The 22,132-nt window shown below is 63.6% G+C and overlaps 1 protein-coding gene across 1 annotated transcript in view; it reads right to left on the bottom strand.

Annotated features, from left to right (window-relative positions):
* The window catches only part of NAV1 (neuron navigator 1), a 226,870-nt gene that overhangs the window by 97,904 nt on the left and 106,834 nt on the right, over positions 1-22,132 (bottom strand). The window contains 1 exon segment of the mRNA XM_038380090.2: positions 6,100-6,202. Coding sequence (XP_038236018.2) covers positions 6,100-6,202 — 103 coding nt within the window.

Below are 22,132 nucleotides of genomic sequence, written 5' to 3'. Positions count from 1 at the left end.
CCCCACTGATGGGTGTGCAACAGGGAGCGGACTCAGAGATCCCAGGGCACGTGACACCTATGGAGAAGCAGGGTTGGGAGCAGCCGCGTTGGAGGCTGGGAGTGGTGCTAGACATTGATCAGCGACGGAAGAAAAGCCTTGGAGCCCTGCCCCAAATCTTGCACCAACATTTTCCACAGTCTGCGGTTCGGCTGGCACTTTGCACACTTGTCTCCTGCAGTGTGGCTCACATGCACGGCGCACTTAGCTTATGAACTCAGAGTGCCCAGCCCACATGCAGTGCGCTTGGCTAACGCTAATGTGCAGGCCGTTCTCTCACACGGCGTCTGTTGAGCTCAGTGTGCAGGTTTGGCTAGCTGTGCGTTGATTTGGTTGTGCCCATTCTGGCTGGTGCACGTGCCTTGTTCCAGCAGGAGGCTCTAATGGCTAACACGTACCTTGTTCCCTTGACTCGTGCCTGCGTTCTCCGCTTGGGCTCTTGGCCACTGGCTCAGATTTCCTGCACATCCAGCGTGCCTGGCTCATATTGCCTGTGTGTTCTGGTCCTGGCCCCCGATGGCGATTTCTGTGCACTTGGCTCTTGTGATGGACTCTTGCACCCTTGTGATTTTCAAGTGCTCAGCTCCTGCACTGTGGTGTGTCTGTGTTTGCGTGTCCGGCTTGCTCACTGACATCTGTATACTCTGCTCGTGCACATGGCTCACAGTTTCTGTGCAGTTGGCACATGCCCCCTTGGCTTGTGCTGTGGGTTCCCAGTGCAGGCACATTGCACTCTATGCACTCAGACTGGGCACATGTACTGTGTACTCTCCGAGTGCTTGGCTAGTATACATCCGTCTCCTGTTCTCTTTGCAGACTCCTGGATGTGTTCTAGTCTGGGCCCCATTGGGTGGTGTTTCCGGAGCTCTCAGCTCCCATGCATCTGTCTTGTGATGGCTGCATAGAAATGCAGGGCTGGAAGGGTTCTCAAGAGTTCATCTAGTCCATTCCCCTGTGCTGAGGCAGGATTAAGTATCTTAGACCATCTCAGACAGGGGTTTGTCTAACCTGTTAGCAAAAACTTCCAATGAGGGGAATTCCATAACCTCTCTAGGTAACCCGTTCCTGAGCTTAGCCACCCGTAGACAGGTTTCCCTAATATCTAACCTGAATCTCTCTTTCTGCAAACTCAGACAATTCCTTTTGCCCAACCTCGGTGGACAGGGAGAACTGATCACCGTTCTCTTTATAACATTATTTACCTATCTGAAGACTTCTCAGGTCCCATCTCAGCCTTCTCTTCTCTAGATTAAACGTGCCCAATTCTTTCAATGTTTCCTTGCAGGTCAGATTTTCTAAACCTCTGATCGTTTTTGTCTCCCCCCTTAGGCCTTTCTCCATATGTTCACATCTTTCTCAGGGTGTGGTACCCACAGCTGGACACAGTTCTCCAGCTGAGGCCTCACCAGTGCTGCGCAATCCCTGCCTCTTGCTCACAGTCAGGTCATGGTTTCTGCAGGTTTGGCTCCCGACCCTCAGCTCCTGCTTTCCTTTCGGGGCTGCTGTGTTTTCTGGGCTCGTCTCAGAGGCTGGTGCAAGAGCAGAGCGAGCGTTCTCTGCTCCCCTTGTGCTGCCTGGGTGTTCAGCCCATGAGCTCAGCAGCTCATGCACAGATGGCTCCTTTTAGGTAGATCCAGCTCACCCCACTCCGGGCACCAGTGTCTCTGTGCACATGGTGCCAAAGGGAATAAAGATGCACAGAGCTGGGCCAGGCTCCTCCTTGCAGGAAGCCGTTGCTAGTGAGCTGCCAGCTAAACATTAATAGGTTGGAGCCCTGCCCTCCTCCCCTTCTGCCCTGACTCATCTCGGGTGGAGCTCAGCAGGCAGCTCTCCCTCTCCCCAGTGCCCTCACAGTGATCCAGCTTGAGACTCTGATTACGCAAGATGGGAAGGCACAGCCACAGGCACTGTCCGGGAGACGGACAGCAGAAGAACGGAGGGGTGGAGCCTTCCCCTCCGACTCCTCAACCCGAGCACCCACAGACGGGGGGCTGGCGTTCCCAGGGACAGGAGCGATGGTTGATTAATTTATTTTGATTAATGGACAAATGAAGAAAAGAATCGCTCCAGGGCTCTAACACCTCTCCGTGGCATTGCCCCCCAGTTGGCACAGCAGCAAGAAAATGGAAGGGTTTGCCAGCTTACTCTGTCTTCAGCTCCCCAAGGCGGAGATAGGGGCCACTCTCACAGTACACCTCCCCGACCCTCCCGCCGGGGCAGGGAGGGTCCCACGGCTCTGACAGGTCTCAGCTCAGATAGTGACACCATGCTGTGCAGAGATCTGACAATGGACACCCGGCTGGGAGCAGCCGCTCACGTCCCAGGCCTCCAGGCAGCCACAGAAGGGATCTGGCCAGGAGCCTCCCTGTCTCTCAGCCCTGTCCCCGGCTCCTTGCTCGCTGCAATCCAGCTTGACCCCTCTCATTCCCATCACTGGCCTCTCTGCTGTTATCACTTGGCCGCTGATTCCATGGACTCAGCGGGAAGCTAACCCTGCCCATGCTCCCTCCCACCTCCCGCTGGCCACCCCTTGCCAGGGCATGGCCTCTTCCTGCTCCGGTAGCTCAGACTCATCACCTCCTAGTGAGACTCCCCCCTGGAGAAGCTGCTGTCTCTGCATTAGCTCATCTGGGCCACAGAGCCAGGGAGGGGAAAAAACTTACTCAAGTCAGACAGGGCTGCCAGCTCCAAGCTCCGACGGATAGGAGCGTGACAAGGCAGCTCCCCCAGAGCTGTGCTGCAATAGGGCCGGAGCTCTGCCCTAGGCCAACTAGCCCAGCCCTCCTGGGCTACAGGCCATGCTGGCTAACGGAGCCCCCCAACCCAGCAGGAGCTGAGCCTGCAGCCATTGTTTGGAGCAAGGGGGGCCCAGGCCTTCGTGGGATTGGGCCCAGCATTTCACAACTAAGGCCCATGCCCCAATCCCAGCTAGCCAGTGGCAGGAGCTTGGAGGGAACCTGGGGGTGGGGGATGTGCCTGGCCACTCAGGGGAGAGCTCAGGGTGTCATGTTTATTATGAGGGGCATGGTTCTGGGTGACCCAGGAAACTCCACCCCTACCCTTATGTTAGCAGCTGGTCCAAGAAAGATCCCATTGGAACAGAAATGATGCCCCCCCTTGTACAGGCAAGCGCTGCCACATGTAGCCAGCATGGCTCCCTCCTGCCAGCTGTGAAGGGGTTGGAAGGGGAGCTGGGTTGTAGCCAGGGGCCCAGTTTCAGCCCAAGCTGCTGCTGCACAGGGCCTAGGGAAGGCAGCCCCATGGGACACAATGCAGGCAGGCCAGGCCACGCATCTCCAGAGGGGGCCCTGGTGTCTAGCACTCAGGGGATGGGTGCGGTCGGCCTCTGATCCATGAGGAGTCTCCTTTCTTCAGCACCAGGGCAGCGTGCTGGGTTGGCACAGGGAAAGCCCTGTGCATCTCAGGATGGGAGGCAGGAGCTGGGAGCCTGGGGGAATCAGTTCTGCCTGCTGGGTGGTTTTGGGCAGCGGGATGGCACGTTCCCGTGTCTCACTAGGGGACCTCCCCCCGCCTCCTGGAGGGGCTGCGGGGCTCTCTGAAGGCTCCCTGATTGACTCACTGCATTACCTGGGACAAGTCACTGCCCTGCTCTGTGCCTCAGTTTCCCCCCTGTAAAAGGGGGTAATAATGATATGGAGCCAGCCATGCCAGAATGCTTTGAGACCCTCCATTGAGAGGCACAGCGTGGTCTTTGCTCTGTGGTGTGGGAAAGGCGATGCAGAGAGCTACCATGGTCAGAGGTGGATTCCACTCAGGACCTTCTGCACCAAACGGCTGTTGTAGTTGCTGGGGGCAGCCCCTAGGGGGAGCGGTGAACACAGGACTCCGCACCAAAGCGCTTCAATCTCCCATGGCCCTTGTGCTTTTCAGTGGTTGAGCCTTTTCCTGCTGCTTGTGCTGCCCCCTCCTGGCCACTGCAGGGGCGGCGGGGCTAGTGAGAGCTGTTCGCTGGGCTCCCCCATGAAATACCCCATTGGCTGAGCCCCTGTTCCAGTGGGAGCCGGAGCTGGGGGAGGGTGCTTCAAATGTACAGAAACCCCTGGGGGTCCCCCTGTTGCCATAACCCTCTAGGGTAGCTGTGCTCATCCCTGGTGCTCTGCACTTAACAGCTGGAGTCAAACTAGCTTCCCTGTGTCTCTCTCCTTCTCCACCTGGCCTGACGCCACCCTCTAGTGGCTGCAGCCCCCATTGCAGGCTGAAATGGGTAGTTTCCCGTGCCCTGCTTTGGAAGAATTTGAAGCGTATCCTTTCCCTGCTCACTTCTCTCCTCCAAACCAGATGGGGATTTGGTGGTGTCCTTAAGGAATCATGAGCCCAGTCAAACTTGTGTTTCCAGCACCCTACCCGGGTGAGCCTGGGGAAACCCGTGATTTGGCTCGGGCAAGCAGCTCTGCTTCCACAGTTGGGGTAATACATGGGCTTGCCGTGCCATGACCTGCAGATTCCATCAGCAATTCATTCCAGTTGCTGGGAGGGCCTGGTATCAGCACTGCCCTCAGCTATAGTACAACTACACAGGAGCACGTCTCAACACAGAGGGGGCTGGACTCCCATTTGGGCTGCTGCTGTAAAAATATGAATGTAGAGGCAGTGTGTCCTAGGGGTTAGAGCACATGGCTAAGACTCAGCAGACTTGAGTTCTAGTCCCGATTATGTGATATTGGGCAAGTCATGGCCCCTCTCGGTGCCTCAGTTTCCCCTCCCACTAGGTCTGTGTAAACCATAAGCTCTTCAGGGCTAGGATAATCTCTTAAAACTCTTCCATATTGAAATTTGCACAGATTTAACACATAGTTTTTCAAGTCTATTTAACCCCCTTCATCTCAGGCCCTGTCAACATGACAGGGAGAAGCCACGGTGTCAATTTACAGCAAGAGTTAAACTGGCAAAAGCCCCTGGGGGATGCACTGATTCTAAAACAAGCTGCTCTCAAACTGGTACAGATTCAATCAGCTGGGAACAGGTTTAAATTATGCTGAAATAAGTGACCCTCATCCCCAAAGAAGAGTGTTCACGCAGGGTTTTTTTAAACTGGTTTGATCAATTTAACTAAACTAATTGAATTAAACTGCCAGGGTCTCCAAGCATCTCCATGAAGTTTGCACCAGAACTAAGGGCTTGTCTACATTTAAAATGCTGCACCACTGTAGTGCGTCAGTGAAGACACTGCCTATGCTGACGAGGGGGGAGTTCTCCCATCGGCGTAGGTACATCATGTCCACAAGGGGCAGTAGTTAGGCTGATGGGACAATTCTCCTGCCGACTGAGTGTAGGCTTGGGTCAGTTTAACTGCACTGCTCAGAGGCGTGGATTTTTCACACCCCTGAGTGATAATTATACTGACCAAATTTTCTAATGTAGACCAGGCCTAAATTGACTACATTGCTCAAAAGAGCAGCGGAGACGTCCCTGCTCAGACTGGAGCTCAGGCTCAGAGACCCAGCCCTCTTGGCAGGATTCACTGCCAGAGTGGGAACACCAATATGGCTATTTCTGGCCCCGGAGAACTAGCCCTGCAAGCCTGAGTCAGTTGACCCGGGCTCTGAGACTCGTGGCCGCAGGGCTTCTGGGCCCAGCAGATGTACCCTCTGTGGCTGTTGCAGCCCCTAGCACAATGGGACCTTGATCTCAGCTGATGCCTCGGAGTGCGCCGAAATACACCTGCTAACGAGGCGTGACTCAGTGTGAGTGGTGCTCCAGAGATACTAGCTGGAGGGATCAGAGACTGGGGCAGTGAGTCAGGCAGGCAGGCAGGCTGGCGGCTCTCTGCACTGGGACAGAGGCCTCAGTGACACAGGGGGGCAGTCAGAGTCTTTCCCCCGGGGCGGGGGGACAGCCCCACCCCTGGGCTGAAGACACTGGCGCAGGACAGAGCACAGCCACATCACTAGCCCCCTGCCCTGCCAGGGTGCCCACCCCCAAGAAAGGGCTCGGGTTTGGGGATCAGACCCAGCAAGGAGCCAGGCTGGCAGAGGAGAGGGAAGGGAGGGGTCAGGTGAGAGAGAGGGGGAGGGGAGACAGCGGGCGTCATGGCCTCACCTGTGAGACACCTGGGAGCCTCTCAGGCTGGACATGGTCTCCTCCAGATTCTGCCGAAGATCCAGCACGTTCTGCACCGTCCTCTTCCTCTGGGACTCGGGGTCTGTAGTGAAATAGAGAGCAAAGGCTTTTATAGCCATGGCTGTAGGGAGAGGAGGGTGACACGTGCCCCCTCCATAGCCTCACCCACCCCACTCCTGTTCCAGGTGTCCCCACGACGCTCCCCGTGCCATGTGCCCCTTCCCCACCCAGCTGCCCACGTGTCCCTTCCCTGCCTTCCCTGTGCGAGCTCCAGTCTGCTGCTTTGGCATCACAGAGCCACTGGCCCCCTGCCTGCCACATTCTGCGACAGCTGGAGCCCTCGGCGAGCTGTGAGCACAACCCATCTTCCAGCCAGGCCTGGGGTGGAGATGCCGCACCCTGCCCAGGTCTTGCCAAAGTCCCCAAGAGCTGCTTTAGCAGGGAAAGCTTACCTGCCTCTGCCCAAGGCCAGCGCTCAGGAGAGGGAGCGTCTGCCCCACGCCTCCTCCCGGCTTTGCTCTGAGATGGGCCACAGGGAGAGCACAGGACCAGAACTTCCTAGATTCCAAGGCCAGAAGGAACCATTGGGATGCTGCACAGCACAGGCCAGAGAACTGCCCACAACTTAATCCCTAGAGCAGATCTGAGAAAAGACCTCCCATCTGCATTTAAAAATGGCCAGTGATGGAGAATCCGCCACGACTCCTGGTCAATTGTTCCAGCGGTTAATTACCCTCCCTGTTAAAATGTGACCCTTCTTTCCAGGCTGAATTTGTCTAGCTTCAGCCTCAAGCCATTGGATTCCATTAGAGCCATCTCTGCTAGACAGAAAAGTCCATTATCAAATTTGTTCCCCATACAGGATACTCGCAGACAGTAATTAAGTAACCCCTCAACCTTCTCTGTGTTAAGCTAACTAGACTCATAGAGCTCAGTCTCTCACTCTAAGGCAGGTTTTCTAATCATTCCCCAGGCTCTTCTCTGACCCCTCTCCAATTTATCAACCTCCTCCTTGAATTGCGAGCACCAGAGCTGGACACAGGATCCCAGCAGCGGTCGCACCAGTGCCAAATACAGAGATGGAAATGCCTCTCTGCTCCTGTCCATGCAGCCAAGGATTGCATTAGCAAGCAGCACAAATCTCAGTTGCTTTCTAAACTCAGTCCCAGCAGAGCCACCTCCCCAGCCAGGCACTGGCAGCTTCTGACCCCAGCCCCACGGGTGTGGCAGCCTCCCTCCCCAGCCAGCCAGCACAGAAGGGGAGCTCTGCAGGGCAGGTGCTTTCCACAAGCCCAGCTCACCCTCCTACTCTGCTTTGGCTCAACCCTTTGCATCATAGTACTTAGTGCCAGCGCTACAGCTCTCCCAGGGAGCAGGGGGAGTGGAGGGAACAGGCGCATGGGCTTAAGGAACAAACAGGAGCCAGCAAGGAAATGATGGGGCAGGCTGCCAGCCAATTGAAGGCAGAATGAGTGGCAACAGCTGGCACGCTCATTCCAAGGGATCTGAGCTGCTGCCCCAGGAACTAGAGCCTGCCATCGCATGCAGGAATCCTGAGCAAACTGCTCCCCCTGCAGCCTGCATACCCAGGTGAGGGGTGCTACCTGGCTGGGTCTCCCTGGGATTGTAAGGCTGGCAATGTCCCTTTGGATGATGCATTGCCTCCAGGGAAATGCCTCAGCAGGCCTGCAAACCTACCCTGGCAGCCTGCTGCAGTGGGGTGTGACATCCTAGACCATTGCCCCGAGCCTGGAGCAAAGGGAGCTCTTAGTGCTCAAGCCACAATCCAGGGCCCATCTATACTACTCAGTCAGCAGCCCACTGCTATGTAGATATCTATTTGTGCAATAGATCAGTAGACAGACAGATGAACCTGTACATGTGCATTTTGGAGGACAGATGGGCAGACAGATCAGTATACTAACATCTAGGAGATTGGATGGAGAGACAGACAGACAGATCTGTACGCTACCCTCTAGGAAAGACTGTCATTATGTTAGGTTTGGATGGCTGGATTATCATCAAGAAGGATAGTTAGATAGATGGATTACATAGATAAGGAACAAATGGTTTGCACATGGCCTGGTTACAATCAGATTTGTCCTCCCTCCAAACATAGCTCCAAACTACACCTGGTAGTGTAGACAAGACCCTGCTCGTTACAGACAAATAGGTTTGGAAAAAACACAAGAACCTCTTCTGCAGCCCGAACCTTCACCCCTTACTGGAATCAAATCCAAAGGTCTATTAGCCCTGGGGGACTATGATACTGTGAGTCTGGTGGGACATTTGGACTGGCCATGGGTCACCTTCTCAGGAGATGCCTGAGCCCCTTGGGCAGACCAAAGTAGGGAGAGGCTGTAAGGGGCACTCCCGCCCCTTTTGGGGCACTGCAGGGACATATTGTGTTTTTTACTCACAGACCAGAGTACTTAGGCCAAGACTTCCCCCTCGTGGGGCTCAGGTTAACTCTTGTACAGAACACAGATTCCCCAGCCCCTCGAGCCCAACCTTCTTCGGAGAGACTTGGTGCTAGGCCAGGCAGGCCTCCTCCCCTTACTTCAGGAGTTACCCTGCGCGGTGCCTGCTCCCGCCTGACACGATGGCAAATGTGATCGTGAGCCCTGCGCGGTGCCTGATCCCGCCTGGCACGACGGCGACTGCGATCATGGGCCCTGCGCGGCGCCTGCTCCCGCCCTGACACGACGGCGACTGGGATCGTGGGCCCTGCGCGGCACCTGCTCCCGCCTGACACGACGGCGACTGCGATCATGGCCCCTGCGCGGCGCCTGCTCCCGCCCTGACACGACGGCGACTGCGATCGCGGGCCCTGCGCGGCGCCTGCTCCTGCCCTGACACGACGGCGACTGGGATCGTGGGCCCTGCGCGGCGCCTGCTCCCGCCTGACACGACGGCGACTGGGATCGTGGGCCCTGCGCGGCGCCTGCTCCCGCCTGACACGACGGCGACTGGGATCGTGGGCCCTGCGCGGCGCCTGCTCCCGCCTGACACGACGGCGACTGGGATCGCGGGCCCTGCGCGGCGCCTGCTCCCGCCTGACACGACGGCGACTGGGATCGTGGGCCCTGCGCGGCGCCTGCTCCCGCCTGACACGACGGCGACTGGGATCGTGAGCCCTGCGCGGAACCTGCTCCCGCCTGACACGACGGCGACTGCGATCACGGGCCCTGCGCGGCGCCTGCTCCCGGCTGACACGACGGCGACTGCGATCACGGGCCCTGCGCGGCGCCTGCTCCCGCCCTGACACGACGGCGACTGGGATCGTGGGCCCTGCGCGGCGCCTGATCCCGCCTGACACGACGGCGACTGCGATCACGGGCCCTGCGCGGCGCCTGCTCCCGGCTGACACGACGGCGACTGGGATCGTGGGCCCTGCGCGGCACCTGCTCCCGCCCTGACACGACGGCGACTGGGATCGTGGGCCCTGCGAGGCACCTGCTCCCGCCTAACACGACGGTGACTGCGATCGTGGGCCCTGCGTGGCACCTGCTCCCGCTTAACACGAGGGTGACTGCGATCGTGGGCCCTGCGCGGCGCCTGCTCCCGCCTGACACGACGGCGACTGGGATCGCGGGCCCTGCGCGGCGCCTGCTCCCGCCTGACACGACAGCGACTGCGATCACGGGCCCTGCGCGGCGCCTGCTCCCGGCTGACACGACAGCGACTGCGATCGTGGGCCCTGCGCGGCGCCTGCTCCTGCCTGACACGACGGCGACTGGGATCGTGGGCCCTGCGCGGTGCCTGCTCCCTCCTGACACAACGGCGACTGCGATCACAGGCCCTGCGCGGCACCTGTTCCCGCCTAACAGGACGGCGACTGCGATCGTGGGCCCTGCGTAGCTCCTGCTCCCGCTTGACACGACGGCGACTGCGATCACAGGCCCTGCGCGGCACCTGCTCCCGCCTGACACGACGGTGACTGCGATCGTGGGCCCTGCGTGGCACCTGCTCCCGCTTAACACGACGGCGACTGCGATCGTGGGCCCTGCGCGGCGCCTTCTCCCGCCTGACACGACGGCGACTGGGATCGTGGGCCCTGCGAGGCGCCTGCTCCTGCCTGACACGACGGCAACTGGGATCGCGGGCCCTGCGCGGCGCCTGCTCCCGCCTGACACGACGGCGACTGGGATCGTGGGCCCTGCGCGGCGCCTGCTCCCGCCTGACACGACGGCGACTGCGATCGTGGGCCCTGCGTAGCTCCTGCTCCCGCTTGACACGACGGCGACTGCGATCACAGCCCTGCGCGGCGCCTGCTCCCGCTTGACACGACGGCGACTGCGATCACAGGCCCTGCGCGGCACCTGCTCCCGCCTGACACGACGGTGACTGCGATCGTGGGCCCTGCGTGGCACCTGCTCCCGCTTAACACGACGGCGACTGCGATCGTGGGCCCTGTGCGGCGCCTGCTCCCGCCTGACACGACGGCGACTGGGATCGTGGGCCCTGCGAGGCGCCTGCTCCTGCCTGACACGACGGCGACTGGGATCGCGGGCCCTGCGCGGCGCCTGCTCCCGCCTGACACGACGGCGACTGCGATCGTGGGCCCTGCGTAGCTCCTGCTTCCGCTTGACACGACGGCGACTGCGATCGTGGGCCCTGCGAGGCGCCTGCTCCCGCTTGACACGACTGCGACTGCGATCACGGGCCCTGCGTGGCGCCTGCTCCCGGCTGACAGGACAGCGACTGCGATCGTGGGCCCTGCGAGGAGCCTGATCCCGCCTGACACGACAGCGACTGGGATCGCGGGCCCTGCGCGGCGCCTGCTCCTGCCCTGACACGACGGCGACTGGGATCGTGGGCCCTGCGCGGCGCCTGCTCCCGCCTGACACGACGGCGACTGGGATCGTGGGCCCTGCGCGGCGCCTGCTCCCGCCTGACACGACGGCGACTGGGATCGCGGGCCCTGCGCGGCGCCTGCTCCCGCCTGACACGACGGCGACTGGGATCGTGGGCCCTGCGCGGCGCCTGCTCCCGCCTGACACGACGGCGACTGGGATCGTGGGCCCTGCGCGGCGCCTGCTCCCGCCTGACACGACGGCGACTGGGATCGTGGGCCCTGCGCGGCGCCTGCTCCCGCCTGACACGACGGCGACTGGGATCGCGGGCCCTGCGCGGCGCCTGCTCCCGCCTGACACGACGGCGACTGGGATCGTGGGCCCTGCGCGGCGCCTGCTCCCGCCTGACACGACGGCGACTGGGATCGTGGGCCCTGCGCGGCGCCTGCTCCCGCCCTGACACGACGGCGACTGGGATCGTGGGCCCTGCGCGGCGCCTGATCCCGCCTGACACGACGGCGACTGCGATCACGGGCCCTGCGCGGCGCCTGCTCCCGGCTGACACGACGGCGACTGGGATCGTGGGCCCTGCGCGGCACCTGCTCCCGCCCTGACACGACGGCGACTGGGATCGTGGGCCCTGCGAGGCACCTGCTCCCGCCTAACACGACGGTGACTGCGATCGTGGGCCCTGCGTGGCACCTGCTCCCGCTTAACACGAGGGTGACTGCGATCGTGGGCCCTGCGCGGCGCCTGCTCCCGCCTGACACGACGGCGACTGGGATCGCGGGCCCTGCGCGGCGCCTGCTCCCGCCTGACACGACAGCGACTGCGATCACGGGCCCTGCGCGGCGCCTGCTCCCGGCTGACACGACAGCGACTGCGATCGTGGGCCCTGCGCGGCGCCTGCTCCTGCCTGACACGACGGCGACTGGGATCGTGGGCCCTGCGCGGTGCCTGCTCCCTCCTGACACAACGGCGACTGCGATCACAGGCCCTGCGCGGCACCTGTTCCCGCCTAACAGGACGGCGACTGCGATCGTGGGCCCTGCGTAGCTCCTGCTCCCGCTTGACACGACGGCGACTGCGATCACAGGCCCTGCGCGGCACCTGCTCCCGCCTGACACGACGGTGACTGCGATCGTGGGCCCTGCGTGGCACCTGCTCCCGCTTAACACGACGGCGACTGCGATCGTGGGCCCTGCGCGGCGCCTTCTCCCGCCTGACACGACGGCGACTGGGATCGTGGGCCCTGCGAGGCGCCTGCTCCTGCCTGACACGACGGCAACTGGGATCGCGGGCCCTGCGCGGCGCCTGCTCCCGCCTGACACGACGGCGACTGGGATCGTGGGCCCTGCGCGGCGCCTGCTCCCGCCTGACACGACGGCGACTGCGATCGTGGGCCCTGCGTAGCTCCTGCTCCCGCTTGACACGACGGCGACTGCGATCACAGCCCTGCGCGGCGCCTGCTCCCGCTTGACACGACGGCGACTGCGATCACAGGCCCTGCGCGGCACCTGCTCCCGCCTGACACGACGGTGACTGCGATCGTGGGCCCTGCGTGGCACCTGCTCCCGCTTAACACGACGGCGACTGCGATCGTGGGCCCTGTGCGGCGCCTGCTCCCGCCTGACACGACGGCGACTGGGATCGTGGGCCCTGCGAGGCGCCTGCTCCTGCCTGACACGACGGCGACTGGGATCGCGGGCCCTGCGCGGCGCCTGCTCCCGCCTGACACGACGGCGACTGCGATCGTGGGCCCTGCGCGGCGCCTGCTCCCACCTGACACGACAGCGACTGGGATCGCGGGCCCTGCGCGGCGCCTGCTCCCGCCTGACACGACGGCGACTGGGATCGTGGGCCCTGCGCGGCGCCTGCTCCCACCTGACACGACAGCGACTGGGATCGCGGGCCCTGCGCGGCGCCTGCTCCCGCCTGACACGACGGCGACTGGGATCGTGGGCCCTGCGCGGCGCCTGCTCCCGCCTGACACGACGGCGACTGGGATCGTGAGCCCTGCGCGGCGCCTGCTCCCGCCTGACACGACGGCGACTGGGATCGTGGGCCCTGCGCGGCGCCTGATCCCGCCTGACACGACGGCGACTGGGATCGTGAGCCCTGCACGGCCCCTGCTCCCGCCTGACACGACGGCGACTGCGATCGTGGGCCCTGCGCGGCGCCTGCTCCCACCTGACACGACAGCGACTGCGATCGTGGGCCCTGCGTAGCTCCTGCTCCCGCTTGACACGACGGTGACTGCGATCGTGGGCCCTGCGCTGCGCCTGCTCCCGCCTGACACGACGGCGACTGGGATCGCGGGCCCTGCGCGGCGCCTGCTCCCGCCTGACACGACGGCGACTGGGATCGCGGGCCCTGCGCGGCGCCTGCTCCCGCCTGACACGACTGCGACTGCGATCACGGGCCCTGCGTGGCGCCTGCTCCCGGCTGACAGGACAGCGACTGCGATCGTGGGCCCTGCGAGGAGCCTGATCCCGCCTGACACGACGGCGACTGGGATCGTGAGCCCTGCGCGGCGCCTGCTCCCGCCAGACCGACGGCGACTGGGATCGTGGGCGACAGCGACTGGGATCGCGGGCCCTGCGCGGCGCCTGCTCCCGCCTGACACGACGGCGACTGGGATCGTGGGCCCTGCGCGGCGCCTGCTCCCGCCTGACACGACAGCGACTGCGATCACGGGCCCTGCGCGGCGCCTGCTCCCGCCTAACACGATGGTGACTGCGATCGTGGGCCCTGCGCGGCGCCTGCTCCCGCTTAACACGACGGTGACTGCGATCGTGGGCCCTGCGTGGCACCTGCTCCCGCTTAACATGAGGGTGACTGCGATCGTGGGCCCTGCGCGACGCCTGCTCCCGCCTGACACGACGGCGACTGGGATCGTGGGCCCTGCGCGGCGCCTGCTCCCGCCTGACACGACTGCGACTGCGATCACGGGCCCTGCGCGGCGCCTGCTCCCGGCTGACACGACAGCGACTGCGATCGTGGGCCCTGCGAGGAGCCTGATCCCGCCTGACACGACGGCGACTGGGATCGTGAGCCCTGCGCGGCCCCTGCTCCCGCCTGACACGACGGCGACTGCGATCGTGGGCCCTGCGCGGCGCCTGCTCCCGCCTGACACGACGGCGACTGGGATCGTGGGCGACAGCAACTGGGATCGCGGGCCATGCGCGGCGCCTGCTCCCGCCTGACACGACGGCGACTGGGATCGTGGGCCCTGCGCGGCGCCTGCTCCCGCCTGACACGACGGCGACTGGGATCGTGGGCCCTGCGCGACGCCTGCTCCCGCCTGACACGACGGCGACTGGGATCGTGGGCCCTGCGCGGCGCCTGCTCCCGCCTGACACGACAGCGACTGGGATCGCGGGCCCTGCGCGGCGCCTGCTCCCGCCTGACACGACGGCGACTGGGATCGTGGGCCCTGCGCGGCGCCTGCTCCCGCCTGACACGACGGCGACTGGGATCGTGGGCGACAGCGACTGGGATCGCGGGCCCTGCGCGGCGCCTGCTCCCGCCTGACACGACGGCGACTGGGATCGCGGGCCCTGCGCGGCGCCTGCTCCCGCTTGACACGACGGCGACTGGGATCGCGGGCCCTGCGCGGCGCCTGCTCCCGCTTGACACGACGGTGACTGGGATCGTGGGCCCTGCGCTGCGCCTGCTCCCGCCTGACATGACGGCGACTGGGATCGCGGGCCCTGCGCGGCGCCTGCTCCCGCCTGACACGACGGCGACTGGGATCGTGGGCCCTACGCTGCGCCTGCTCCCGCCTGACATGACGGCGACTGCGATCACAGGCCCTGCGCGGCACCTGCTCCCGCCTGACACGACGGTGACTGCGATCGTGGGCCCTGCATGGCACCTGCTCCCGCCTGACACGACGGCGACTGCGATCGTGGGCCCTGCGCTGCGCCTGCTCCCGCCTGACACGACGGCGACTGGGATCGCGGGCCCTGTGTGGCACCTGCTCCCGCCTGACACGACGGCGACTGCGATCGTGGGCCCTGCGCTGCGCCTGCTCCCGCCTGACACGACGGCGACTGGGATCGCGGGCCCTGCGCGGCGCCTGCTCCCGCCTGACACGACGGCGACTGGGATCGTGGGCCCTACGCTGCGCCTGCTCCCGCCTGACATGACGGCGACTGGGATCGCGGGCCCTGCGTGGCGCCTGCTCCCGCCTGACACGATGGCGACTGGGATCGTGGGCCCTGCGCGGCGCCTGCTCCCGCCTGACACGACAGCGACTGCGATCACGGGCCCTGCGCGGCACCTGCTTCCGCCTAACACGACGGCGACTGCGATCGTGGGCCCTGCGTGGCACCTGCTCCCGCTTAATATGACGGTGACTGCGATCGTGGGTCCTGCGCGACGCCTGCTCCCGCCTGACACGACGGCGACTGGGATCGTGGGCCCTGCGCGGCGCCTGCTCCCTCCTGACATGACGGCGACTGCGATCACGGGCCCTGCGCGGCGCCTGCTCCCGCCTGACATGACGGCAACTGGGATCGTGGGCCCTGCGCGGCGCCTGCTCCCTCCTGACACGACGGCGACTGCGATCACAGGCCCTGCGCGGCACCTGCTCCCGCCTAACAGGACGGCGACTGCGATCGTGGGTCCTGCGTAGCTCCTGCTCCCGCTTGACACGACGGCGACTGCGATCACAGGCCCTGCGCGGCACCTGCTCCCGCCTGACACGACGGTGACTGCGATCGTGGGCCCTGCGTGGCACCTGCTCCCGCTTAACACGACGGCAACTGCGATCGTGGGCCCTGCGCGGCGCCTGCTCCCGCCTGACACGACGGCGACTGGGATCGTGGGCCCTGCGAGGCGCCTGCTCCTGCCTGACACGACGGCGACTGGGATCGTGGGCCCTGCGCGGCGCCTGCTCCCTCCTGACACGACGGCGACTGCGAACACAGGCCCTGCGCGGCACCTGCTCCCGCCTAACACGACGGTGACTGCGATCGTGGGCCCTGCGTAGCTCCTGCTCCCGCTTGACACGACGGCGACTGCGATCGTGGGCCCTGCGTAGCTCCTGCTCCCGCTTGACACGACGGCGACGGCGATCACAGGCCCTGCGCGGCGCCTGCTCCCGCCTGACACGACGGCGACTGCGATCACAGGCCCTGCGCGGCACCTGCTCCCGCCTGACACGACGGTGACTGCGATCGTGGGCCCTGCGTGGCACCTGCTCCCGCTTAACACGACGGCGACTGTGATCGCGGGCCCTGCGCGGCACCTGTTCCCGCCTGTCACGACGGCGACTGCGATCGTGGGCCCTGCGCGGCGCCTGCTCCCACCTGACACGACGGCGACTGGGATCGCGGGCCCTGCGCGGCGCCTGCTCCCGCCTGACACGACGGCGACTGCGATCGTGGGCCCTGCGCTGCGCCTGCTCCCGCCTGACACGACGGCGACTAGGATCGCGGGCCCTGCGCGGCGCCTGCTCCCGCCTGACACGACGGCGACTGGGATCGTGGGCCCTACGCTGCGCCTGCTCCCGCCTGACATGACGGCGACTGGGATCGCGGGCCCTGCGTGGCGCCTGCTCCCGCCTGACACGATGGCGACTGGGATCGTGGGCCCTGCGCGGCGCCTGCTCCCGCCTGACACGACAGCGACTGCGATCACGGGCCCTGCGCGGCGCCTGCTCCCGGCTGACACGACAGCGACTGCGATCGTGGGCCCTGCGAGGCGCCTGCTCCTGCCTGACACGACGGCGACTGGGATCGTGAGCCCTGCGCGGCGCCTGCTCCCTCCTGACACGACGGCGACTGCGATCACGGGCCCTGCGCGGCACCTGCTCCCGCCTAACACGACGGTGACTGCGATCGTGGGCCCTGCGTGGCACCTGCTCCCGCTTAATATGACGGTGACTGCGATCGTGGGTCCTGCGCGACGCCTGCTCCCGCCTGACACGACGGCGACTGGGATCGTGGGCCCTGCGCGGCGCCTGCTCCCTCCTGACATGACGGCGACTGCGATCACGGGCCCTGCGCGGCGCCTGCTCCCGCCTGACATGACGGCAACTGGGATCGTGGGCCCTGCGCGGCGCCTGCTCCCTCCTGACACGACGGCGACTGCGATCACAGGCCCTGCGCGGCACCTGCTCCCGCCTAACAGGACGGCGACTGCGATCGTGGGTCCTGCGTAGCTCCTGCTCCAGCTTGACACGACGGCGACTGCGATCACAGGCCCTGCGCGGCACCTGCTCCCGCCTGACACGACGGTGACTGCGATCGTGGGCCCTGCGTGGCACCTGCTCCCGCTTAACACGACGGCAACTGCGATCGTGGGCCCTGCGCGGCGCCTGCTCCCGCCTGACACGACGGCGACTGGGATCGTGGGCCCTGCGAGGCGCCTGCTCCTGCCTGACACGACGGCGACTGGGATCGTGGGCCCTGCGCGGCGCCTGCTCCCTCCTGACACGACGGCGACTGCGAACACAGGCCCTGCGCGGCACCTGCTCCCGCCTAACACGACGGTGACTGCGATCGTGGGCCCTGCGTAGCTCCTGCTCCCGCTTGACACGACGGCGACTGCGATCGTGGGCCCTGCGTAGCTCCTGCTCCCGCTTGACACGACGGCGACGGCGATCACAGGCCCTGCGCGGCGCCTGCTCCCGCCTGACACGACGGCGACTGCGATCACAGGCCCTGCGCGGCACCTGCTCCCGCCTGACACGACGGTGACTGCGATCGTGGGCCCTGCGTGGCACCTGCTCCCGCTTAACACGACGGCGACTGTGATCGCGGGCCCTGCGCGGCACCTGTTCCCGCCTGTCACGACGGCGACTGCGATCGTGGGCCCTGCGCGGCGCCTGCTCCCACCTGACACGACGGCGACTGGGATCGCGGGCCCTGCGCGGCGCCTGCTCCCGCCTGACACGACGGCGACTGCGATCGTGGGCCCTGCGTAGCTCCTGCTTCCGCTTGACACGACGGCGACTGCGATCACAGGCCCTGCGCGGCACCTGCTCCCGCCTGACACGACGGTGACCACGATCGTGGGCCCTGCGTGGCACCTGCTCCCGCTTAACACGACGGCGACTGCGATCGTGGGCCCTGCGCTGCGCCTGCTCCCGCCTGACACGACGGCGACTGGGATCGTGGGCGACGGCGACTGGGATCGCGGGCCCTGCGCGGCGCCTGCTCCCGCCTGACACGACGGCGACTGGGATCGCGGGCCCTGCGCGGCGTCTGCTCCCGCCTGACACAACGGCGCCTGGGATCACCGGCCCTGCGCGGCACCTGCTCCCGCCTGACACGACGGTGACTGCGATTGTGGGCCCTGCATGGCACCTGCTCCCGCTTAACACGACGGTGACTGCGATCGTGGGCCCTGCGCAGCTCCTGCTCCCGCTTGACACGACGGCGACTGCGATCGTGGGCCCTGTGCGGCGCCTGCTCCCGCCTGACACGACGGCGACTGCGATCACAGGCCCTGCGCGGCGCCTGCTCCCGCCTGACACGACGGCGACTGCGATCACGGGCCCTGCGTGGCGCCTGCTCCCTCCTGACACGACGGCGACTGCGATCACGGGCCCTGCGCGGCACCTGCTCCCGCCTAACACGACGGTGACTGCGATCGTGGGCCCTGCACGGCGCCTGCTCCCGCTTAACACGACGGTGACTGCGATCATGGGCCCTGCGCGGCGCCTGCTCCCGCCTGACATGACGGTGACTGCGATCTTGGGCCCTGCGCGGCGCCTGCTCCCGCCTGACACGACGGTGACTGCGATCGTGGGCCCTGCGCGGCATCTGCTCCCGCTTGACACGATGGCGACTGCGATCGTGGGCTCTGCGTGGCCCCTGCTCCCGCCTGACACGATAGCGACTGGGATCGTGGGCAATGGCGACTGCGATCATGGGCCCTGCGCGGCACCTGCTCCCGCCTAACACGATGGTGACTGCGATCGTGGGCCCTGCGCGGCGCCTGCTCCCGCTTAACACGACGGTGACTGCGATCGTGGGCCCTGCATGGCACCTGCTCCCGCTTAACACGACGGTGACTGCGATCGTGGGCCCTGCGCGGCGCCTGCTCCTGCCTGACACGACGGCGACTGGGATCGTGGGCCCTGCGCGCGCCTGCTCCCTCCTGACACGACGGCGACTGCGATCACGGGCCCTGCGCGGCGCCTGCTCCCGCCTGACATGACGGTGACTGCGATCGTGGGCCCTGCGCGGCGCCTGCTCCCGCCTGACACGACGGTGACTGCGATCGTGGGCCCTGCGCAGCATCTGCTCCCGCTTGACACGACGGCGACTGGGATCGTGGGCCCTGCGTGGCCCCTGCTCCCGCCTGACACGATAGCGACTGGGATCTTGGGCGACGGCGACTGGGATCGCGGGCCCTGCGCGGCGCCTGCTCCCTCCTGACACGACGGCGACTGGGATCGCTGGCCCTGTGAGGCTCCAGTGTTGGTAAGAGTCATGCAGCATCTTATTGGCTGCCTTTCCTCCCTGCCCGCTGAGCCAGATTCTTTGTTCCCCTGGATTGCCTGACGTCGGCTAGGAGGAGTGCACTGCCGGATTGAGTGCGGGAGTGGGGCATGTTCCACGCTGGCTGGGTCAAGCAGGGTTTAACTGAGTATAAAAATGGCCATTTGATTGCCATTGTCTGCCTGGATGAATGATTTTACCGCTCGATCGATGGCACCATTGATTTCCAGATGGCAGAGCCCCAACATGCCAGGGGCTTGGTGCGGGCTGTGAAGCCAGAGAGGTGAAGCTGGGCAGAAGGGAGGGGATCCTTACATTGGAGGAGGGCATTATATTCAAGATCTACAGCCTCACCTTGCAGGGTCGCTGCTGTTCCTGTTCAGCAAAGCCATGGTCCTACAGGGAAGCTCTCTGGCCCTGCGCTTAACCCCACCAGAAAGCAGCATGGCCAGGGACCCCCTGTAGCCCCCCAGTCAATCATTATACATCCTTGCCCTTCCACCCGCAAGGTGATCCAGGTAAGTGCACTGGAGTCTTGCCAAAGCTCCCAGCCCTCCCAGATCCCAGGAGACTGGCCCTTAGAGTCACACTGCTCTGATTCCTGGCTTGTGCCTCACAACACATACATGCCAATTCTGAGCTGACTTGAACTGCTGCTATCTGGTGCTCCGCTACCGCTAATCACTCCTGCGCTATACCGCCAGGCAGGCTGCAATCCCAGCCCACAGGTAGCGGGCTGCTTTCATATGTAACCGTTTCCCTGTCACCACTCCTGGGGTCTAGCAGTGGGGCTGCTCAGGGATTCAGTAGGGAAAGTCTGGCTCTACAGACCACTGGGATTTTCCATCCCCTGCACAGAGCTGACTTGCTACCAGGCCTTTCTTCCTCCTTGCCCAGGAAGATTCCCACACCTCCTCTCCTATCTCAGCACCAGAGGTGCGGCTGTAGCCTCTGGCTAGGACGTGTTATGTATGTGGCTGTTACAGGCCAAGTGCAGAGATTGAGGCTCCATAGGTTGCCAGTTCAAAACCCGCTGTGTCGGCCAAGGTGGGGCTGTTGGAAATTTACCAGGACAAGCTCCAGAAGAGGCTGCTGGTCTGATTCAGAGACAGGGTGAGTGTGTGAGGGAATGGGATGCCAGGGCAGATGGGGGATGCAGTCAGTGCCGGCCCTTTTCTGGGGGGAAACAGGCAGAAACAACCCAGAAAATGACTTCTGTCCCCTCCGGGCAGAAGGGACTAAGGAGGGAAAGGTGTCGTTGACACCAGCTTAGCCACCCATGGTCAGGTACAGGCCAAAGTCTCCCACAGATCAGGGAGCAGGGTGTGGCTGGGGAATCCCTTCACCTGGTGCTGGGCATTTGGGTATAACTCACCCCAGGCTCGCCTCAGCATCAGCAGACCATACGAGTGGCTTGAAGACCCTTTGGCTTTGCACTGAGCACAGGCTGGCCGGAGTGGAAGGTCTGGTGTCTCCATCTCTGAATGAGGTTCATCCTCTGCAAGCGGAAGCCTGCCCCCTTCCCCTTGGATCAGTCTGAGTCCGTGCCAAACCGGATCCAATTCAGCAGGGCTCCTGTGCTGGCTCTGGGCAGAGACCCGCAGGGATGTGTGGAAAGGCTGGGGAGCAGGTGCTTGGCACAGTGGGAGGTGGGACCTGCATTAAGTCTCCCCCTTAAAGCCATCAAAAGGCAGACCCTCCCCCCCATGCCAGCTGTTAACGACCGCGACGCTAGCGCTTTGATCCACAATTTCCAGCCCTTTCAGTCGGGGCTGGTTTTTTTCTCATTCAAATGTACTGACAATTTAGTTGACAGGCAGGTCGGTGGTGGAGGAGGAGGGGGGCGATAATTATGGCTTCTTTTAATGTAATGTGGCAACCAACACTTTTGCAATTGCCATGGTAACGCACAGCCACTACATGTAAACAACAGCTAAGTACCCAGCATGCAACAGAACATCTGCATTGGGAGGCGGAGGTGGGGGGAGGGCTTGCCCACTCTGTATAAATAATACAGGGAGTATTATGCTTTGTCAGGAGGCGACATGAGCGATAGCAAAACATACACATGCTGTAATACACGTGTATTACACACACCCTCATACAAAACACAGGCAGGGTAATATACACACAGTAACACACTCCCATGCAAAATCAGCCAGCCAGCCAGCCAAGGATTTCTTAGCCATAGCATCGCAGTGGGAACTCATGTTCATTGACTTCCCGCCATGACCCCAGAACCCTTTTCAGACTCACTGCTTCCCCCACCTTACAAGGGTGACCTATAGTCTTGGTTCCTAGACGCATGACCCTGGATTTGGCTATCCGAAAATACACATTGCTCAGGGTAAGCCTAGTTCACTGGGCAGCACTGAACTGTCCTTACCACTGTTTACCATGTCATGCCACTTCTACCCCTGTTCAAAGATACGTTTAATCAGAGTCTCTATCTGAGGTCAAGACACCCAATTCCCTTGAGGAATCTTGATGTCACCTCCACGTTGTGTATTAGCTGGCAAGACCAAGCTTCAGATGTAGCCAGTGCCTATCTGGTGATGGATCCAACAGTCCAGCCCCCTGGTTTTGATCATTCACACCATCAGATGTGTTGCTAATGGCCACACTTCATTTTGGCTGCTATGCAGGGCACATACTGGCAGGCTGCATCCATTGGTGAGGGCTGTCTGGCTCCTTCATGGACTTGCAGAATGCCCTTCCCTCCACTCCAGCGTGGGTAAAACACTTAGATGAACACACTTG

The sequence above is a fragment of the Dermochelys coriacea genome, chromosome 21 (genome assembly GCF_009764565.3).
Source record: "Dermochelys coriacea isolate rDerCor1 chromosome 21, rDerCor1.pri.v4, whole genome shotgun sequence".
Classification (NCBI taxonomy): Eukaryota; Metazoa; Chordata; order Testudines; family Dermochelyidae; genus Dermochelys; species Dermochelys coriacea.
This window is presented reverse-complemented; position numbering and strand designations above follow the sequence as displayed.